The 7,784-nt window shown below is 34.9% G+C and overlaps 1 protein-coding gene across 1 annotated transcript in view; it reads right to left on the bottom strand.

Annotated features, from left to right (window-relative positions):
- Positions 1-3,207: 3,207 nt before the first annotated feature.
- LOC139690131 (uncharacterized) overlaps positions 3,208-7,784 on the bottom strand; it is a 188,677-nt gene continuing 184,100 nt past the window's right edge. The window contains exon 12 of the mRNA XM_071587377.1: positions 3,208-5,256. Coding sequence (XP_071443478.1) covers positions 5,159-5,256 — 98 coding nt within the window. The 3' untranslated portion in view covers positions 3,208-5,158. The remainder of the gene's footprint in view (positions 5,257-7,784) is intronic.

The raw sequence follows: 7,784 nt of genomic DNA, 5'->3' as shown, positions 1-7,784 counted from the left end.
TACTCCGTAAGTGTTTAATTTTACTTCATGCCCTCCTGGATTCTCCTTTGGCTGATATTGATCTTTGGTTTTGTACAGGATGTCACCCATCGTGATTGGAGTGAAACATGTAATCCTGAATTTTTACTTTTCCGCGTTGTGTTCTCAGGAGGACGTCAATGCGCTGCATGGAAAATTTCAGACATTTCTGTTTTTTTTAATGTTCTCCACCCGGGAAGCGTTGTAGCCTTTGACAGGTGTGATGCACCTAGTGGCATTAAATTTCATGTTGAAGTTCTGCTTAGGGAGCGGAGTGTTTTGCAACTAATCCATCACAGTCGTAAAACGTGGCGGATGCAAGAGTTTTTTAAGAACAAGATATTAAACTTGAATCCCCAAAGGAAATTTTCCTTTCAATTGTGAAGCGAAAATAAATCTCACCAGCACTGTAAAATATTTAAAAAGCAGACCGACGCAAAAACGTAATTGATGTGATGTAAATCAAATATAGCAGAATTATGAATATTTGAAAATATTCATACTATCTATTGAACATATAAGGTCTGTTTCAAAAGCAGTATGACTTATTTTTCCCCGGATAGACGAACGGACGGGCGGCAGTTTCTCTGGCTGGGTTCGAGGGAGGGCAGTCTCAGGAAACGCTGGAGGCCGATGGCAGTTGACTCCCAGCTTTTGTGGAGTGTGGATAGTTCGTCTGCGAAATCTCTATGACGTGACCTCGTTACGCTCCATCATGAAGCGGTTATTGGAACAGCGTTACGCCATCAAATTTCACGTGAAACTGGGCAAAACCGGGAAAGAGACACGTGACATGACCTGGCAGCTTATGGTGATAACGCCATGGGTAGATCGGGTGTTTTAGTGTCACAAGTTGTTTCGGGAGGGTCGAGAAGATTTTGAAGACGCCGAACGTTCAGGACGCTCTTTGACCTCAAAAAGTGGCAAAATCTTGTTAGAGTGACGATTAAGTGTTTCCAAGACTTTTTGGATGGTTGGGTTCAAAGATTAGTGATAGAGTGAGCTCAAAAGCAGTAGAAACTACTTCAGGTGCTCTCCGGTGAGGTGTCATCGTACCTCTTTTATTCCTGCTTTACGTTAACGACATTGACTCCGTAGTCACTAGTAAGATGCGTTTATTTGCCGACGGTGCAATTGTATACCGTGATATCCGTGATCCTAAGGACACAGCAGCTTTGCCAGATGACCTTAATGCTATACATCGCTGATGTGACACTTGACAATTAGAATTAAGCTTAAAAAATTGCATAGTCATAAAGTTTTGGCAAAAAATAGCAATTCCCAACTGAACGCCGAAATTGCATTGGGAATACCGAATTGTAATGTGTATACCCAATTAAATACCCAGGCATTACCCTCACTCACGATCTCTCCTGGGTGAAATATATACGGGGAATGTGTGGAAAAGCTGACAAAAAATTAGGATTCATTAGAAGAGTACTAGGTAAATATGATGAAAAGGTCAAAGATAAATGTTATCCGTCGTTGGTTAGACCTCATTTAGAATACAGGTATGCTGCAAGTATATGGGATCCTCACGAAGTTGGATTAATAGCCGAATTGGATCGCGTGCAGCGTAGATGAGCTAAGGTTGTAAAAAAATTGTTATGATAAACTTTGTAGCGTATCGTAAATATTAAAGCAATTAGGCTGGGAATCAATCACAGAGTGAAGGTTAAATTACAGTTTGAAGCTCTTGCATAAATTGGAAGGATGTTTCTTTAGCAATGATGTTGAAAATGTTTTATTACCCCCATCGTACGCGAGATCATGCCAATAAAGTTAGAGAGATTAAGTGTAGAGCATTCAAGATGCCATTTTTTCCACGAACGATAAAGGATGTTGCAAGGTACTGTCTACTGCAATCCTAAAACCTATATTAAACACTCCTCTCCTATTTGTCATGACTGGTTTTGGCTCAGGCCTAATTTAAGTTTTAGTTTCAAGAAATCTGTTTACAGTTAGCCTTTATCAATGACTGTCTCACCTTTTCAGACCTTTTCTGATTCATATCTTGCTGCGTGGGCTTTTGGTCCAGTGCTGTTGTGATTTTGCTTCTGGTTTGTGGAAGTTGAATCATCCTTTCCGCTAGCAGTAATAACTTTAAACTATTAGGTATTATCCAATTCATGCTGAAGTTACGTTTCCAGTTGAAATGAAGGGAATGGTTCTAATAGAACAATGACTGCCACGAGACAGTTGGTATTGAAGTAATCGCAATTCTATTGCGTGATGAGTGTGGTGCATAAGCTTAGGGATATTAGAGATGTTATTGAAATTTTCCTTTGGAGAAGCACAGAGCGCTTTGTATGCTAGGCGCGTAAGAAGCAGGAATGAATCGAGGATTGCATTTTTCTCTTGAAAACTATATACCTTTTGTTTCCTTAAGAATTACAACACTTGTATCAAGTTTTTGTTTCCAACTATCAGTTGAAAATTATAGAAAAAGCAGTATAGAATGGCCTGTCAAGTGCTGTCAGGACCTTCTTCTTCATGGATACGAAACTTAGAGGAAAGATAAAGGTAGTTAGCTGCTAACACAAAATTTACAAAGATAAGAAATTATTTTCTCTCTCTGGAAAAATACGAAGGCAGGACCAGTTGTTATCAAGGGAGGCTCAATACTCTCCTCTTACCTACCTCTATTTCTGATGGCTGGAAGCATGCCTAATGGTATTTATGCCACCAAAAGCAGGTGGGTTATATCACCCATTTGTTTGTCTATATAGAATCCATGGAGCTGAGGAAAAATGGTTTTGGTACGCATTGTATTTTATGTCACATCAGAGTTGCACTTCCAATGACCACTTACAGTTCCAATAGTTTGATCCACATACTTCTTAATATTAATGGGAGTAAACTGATTCCAATAAAATATTTCATCAATTTAATTTTTTAATGGCTATTTAAGTTTAGTGCTTAAGTATACCACGGAGTAGGCATCATATCTACTCTATGGTATTACATAGAAAAATAATTATCAATAAAACCATGATTACTAAACATTTTTTTAAAATTAGGAAGATGGGTGATGGTCGGGATCAAAATTAATTATATGAGATTGTCACTGTTTACATATGTACTATTCATACCTAAGATGTAAAGGGTTAACCTAAGTACAAATACTTGGCATTTGTTGAAACATTTTGCACTGTCATTTCATTGGGTTTTGAAATGAAACTAAAAATATTATTTCAAAAAGCTTTATTAGTTACTCTCATCATGATTATTAATATTATTGCTTTTTCTTACTTAGCTTGTCAGTGTAGCATGCACCACAAGAGTGATTACACTCTTCTTATTGAGCATGTATGCTACACTTAGTACACAAACTAAATGTGCTCACCCAAGAAGTTTGGTCATTATTTGCCATCACAAAAGCACATTTTAAACACCCTTTGGAGAGTGATGATGTATGACACTTTGAATTTGGGGCAAGTATTGAGGTTAACGGGCTAATGATTTATGGCCTATCCTGTTGGAACAAGGAAGGACTTTAGACAACACACAAAACAAAAGGACAAAGTGTGCTGTAGACAGGGAATACAAAAGATTAAAGGAATGTTGAATACGGTGGATTGCTATGAAATGATGTTCACAAAACAAGTAATGGCAGTGGCTTTCCACATAGGAAAATGATAAGTTTGAGGGCAGGCCAAGGCACAGATGACTGGTAGATAAGACTATGAATATAGAGGGGATTGGGGGGGGGGCAGGGGCTGTTGCAAATGCTAAGTGTGGTGTGCATTTGAAAAGGTAGGCATAAGATGAAGAGCAAAGTAGAATGGAGGTATTTAAGTTGGCAATGTCACTCTATTGCTGCTATGGAGAGTAATTGGAAACTATTCTGGAAATGCAATCATGTTCACTGAGTCTGAATAAAAATATCTGTTCAAGCGTAATCCCTTTAACATTGTTCTGAAATCACAAAATCAATTTTATGCCTGCTCAGCAATTTTATTTTATGCACCAGGAAGTTTTTCTTAAAATTTTAAAAGTTACCATAGATATGAGCAACTTTTGTAAAAAGAGTTCTCTCAATCCAGGGCATCCCAGCTGTGAGTTCTAAGCCTCACTTATTTTTTTTTTGAAAAAAGTAAATATGTATTATTTCAATTTTAATAGCGGTCTCTTTCTCCTACTTATCCACTCCAACTAATTTAAGATATCTAAGTGTCTGTGAGTGTGTGAAAGCATTCCGTGAGAGTGCAGGTAGTGATTTTCTCTAGGCATACTGTTTTATACACATCATGAATGTCATACATTCAAACATTTTTTCCTACCACATTGGTGGTTAACTAGCACATTCCATGAAATATCAGATGGTGCAACCCGAAAATTATTTAGGTCCAACCATACCCCATATAACCATTTCTATACAAATGATGAGTCATATCATCCATCATTCCTCCATGAGGAACCCCTCTTGTGTATGCAACATTTACAAAGGTTCTCACAATATCAAAATTGCAACCCCTTAATATTTCAAGTATGTAAACAAAACAAAAATCATAACCCATAAAAATTTGTACACTCACAACCAGTAAAATATAACTCATTTTAATTAAAAATTCTAGATCTGAAGTGCTTGCAGCCATCTATATCTCCAAAAACAAAACAGAGAAATCTCTTTTCTGGAATTGTGGTGCTTATGAAAACCCCAAAAAATATTGGGATCACTCCATTGCCTCCTCAGAGACTTGTTGCAAGAAGACAACTTCTCACACACGATTCACATATCACCTTGTTTTATTTAGTTAGTTTATTCTGCAATCAGCATTTATAGCTTGTATTTATTTTCTTCTTTTGAGTCAAGGCACCTTGAAAGTTTCCCTTCACCTCCTATGAACATAGATTGGGCACATGCAAATAATGGTACTCCAGGTATTGTGCCCTCTGTATGTACTGCAAATGACATTAAAAGAGGACCTCCATGCATGTGCATTTGAGGATGTCTATTCACCCAGCACATATAATATATCTCTCCTCCTGTTCTTCACAATACACGTGTAATATACATACATATATATATTTATCAATCCCCAGGTACTCTTCCTTTGCCACTGAACAGATGGGAACCGCCCCTTTGAGGGGAGGCCACGCCACTTGCACGGTCTCTCATCTAGGGGCGGCTTTGTCATCACCTTGGCAGCGGGAGCAGGAGCAAAAGGGGTCCCACAAGCAGCAAGAAGAATGGAAGGGCAATTTTCGATGATGAACTCATCTCCATGCATTGGCCTATGGAAATTTGAAGGTTACACATGAAGATTAAATATAATTGAAGATGAGTTAGAGCCAGTTGAATGACAATCAACACATGAGAGTGATTTTAACTTCACACGAGGTAAATACAGATTAGGTTTTCTACACTAGAGAGAATGGCACTTTTCACAACTAATGCCACAGATTCATTTTATTTAATACCCACTGCATGTTGCATCTCAGTAAGCATGTGAATAATAAAATAACGATCAGAGTAAATATTTCCTTAGACTTGAAACTTAAGTTTATCATTCGAAATAAACAAATATTTATTTGAAATGTGGAATTATTTATAATTATTAGAGGGAATGTTGCCAAAATAAATACAATGATCAGTCATGCATAATAAATGATTTCATTGCAGTAAATGTTCATTATTGCTATGCAAGATGTACCAATTATAAAATGGTGTGAATACTATCTAGAAAATGAAAATGAAGAACATGTTTTTCACGATTTATCTTTAGGCAAACAACTACTAACTTTCCTTTATGATACACCATATTTGAAAAACACAACAATGTCCAAGTTGACCATCATATTCAGATTATTAGATTGATTTAAAGTCAACAAGGCTTCTCTCACTTAACCATGCCCTGTCTTCATTTTAATTATTCCATCCATAGGTGAAAATAATTAGATGGTTCAATCATTGTTATATTCATTTATCCATTTTATAAAACTCAGTATGCCTCTAATGAAATACATTTTATTCATTTGTTACTTTAATGAAAAACGAATAATTTAAAATGAAAAAGTACAAAAAACCAGGGGTGACACACTGTCTTTTGTTTCAGCTTTGCTTTATACCCTAAACTCACATGATGAATTGAAAGTACACTTGTCTTCCGCAACAAATAAAAAAACAATAAAAAGCTAGGAGTATTGTTCCAATGGAAATAGAGATTTAAAGGGTTTGTTTTATTGCCCATTTAGGAGACTATGAAAGAATGCTCTTCCATGTTGTTGTCCAAAAGACAATGTGCATGAGTGAATTAAGACAATTTTACCATAGCTCGCGTGTTTCTCTTGCCCAAGTTAGTCATACAAAAGTTTGCCATACGCATTATTATTCTATCATATTTAATCTGTATAGCCTTTACCATTTATTAATTCATTGTGACATTTTCATTTAGGAATGATAAAATGAAAGTTTTCACCACGATATTATATATTTTTAAACTGATTTGGCATGGATAGTTGATGTTTTAAATAACATTTGTACTCTTTCAAATGCAATGAAAGTAAGATGTATAGAAATAATGAATGCTTTAAAGATATATTTTAAAGCATTCCAAATGCTTGGAAAGGAAATGGTTCCATGCAAAGCAAAGTTGATGACTTATTTACTTCAAAAATATAAAATTTGTAAAAAATCTTTCAATTGTAAGTCTCCTTGGGAAGGACTTTTACAAAACATATTAATGACTTTGAAAAAAGTCTTATTGCTCATGAGCATTGAAAAGGAAGATGTAGCCCTTCTCAAGATAAAAAATAAATGATTGTGATCAATTTTTTTGAGACAAATTAGTGGAATATTTAAGAAGTGCTAGTTTTATTGAAAGCACATTAAGAGCAATCATATATCCTTAATGACTTTTCAATTAACAAATTGATATTTATGCTTATAAAGATTTTGTGGGAAAATATTTTTTTTTAATTTTCAAAATTATGCAATTTCTGAAAGAGTTTAAAGAGCTAAGAATATTGTCAAAAACAGTTGCTCTAAGTTCACCAGAAGTGGAAGGGAGATTTTTAAATATATACATTAGATGATTAAAAAAGATAAGTCATCTGGTTGTAATATATAAAACACAATTAGTCCTTTTAGCAAATCTCTAAAGAAATGGGATCCTACTCTGATAGTGAAATGATAATTAAGAATAAATCGCTCTGACCATGATGCTCTGGTAAAAATCAAAGAAAATTGCAAGTGAGGACACCAATTAAGAAGTAATATAAAAATATCTTTAGTAACAATTTTATCAACTTTTGTCATATATTTTATGAAGAATTAAAAACTCTTTCTTATAACATAATCTAATTTTATGAACCATTTTAATTGTTCTATTTAAGTATTTATTGCATGAAATAATGAACTACCTATCGGTAGGTTTATCATTTGTGACACTTAAAATAGTCATTAATGGAGTGCTAAAAAACCAATTGCTAAATTATTTGAGGCACACCACTATCCATCCCATCTAAAGCTCATCCCTCTGCCTTATCTAGTATTTTTTTAAATTCGATTTCTCATTTCAAATTTATGCTGCCAAATATCCTGTAACTTTTTAAAGGACTCAGTAGATATTTATCATACTCAAACTTAAGTCTTTAGTCAGTTGGGGGATAAATGATTTAAGAAAATTTAAGAAGTCCAAAATGATGGTGAATAAAAATAACGTGAACTCATATTATGAATTTTGCTTGTATTATTCTACCCATTGTTAATGTCTTATATTTAAATCCTTTGATTTGAAAAGTTAAGTCTATTCCAAAGGTGT

Source organism: Hetaerina americana, unplaced genomic scaffold, assembly GCF_022747635.1.
Source record: "Hetaerina americana unplaced genomic scaffold, ioHetAmer1.1.p SCAF_3, whole genome shotgun sequence".
NCBI classification, from domain to species: Eukaryota; Metazoa; Arthropoda; class Insecta; order Odonata; family Calopterygidae; genus Hetaerina; species Hetaerina americana.
Note: the sequence above shows the minus strand (reverse complement) of the source record. Positions and strands in the feature narration are given on the sequence as shown.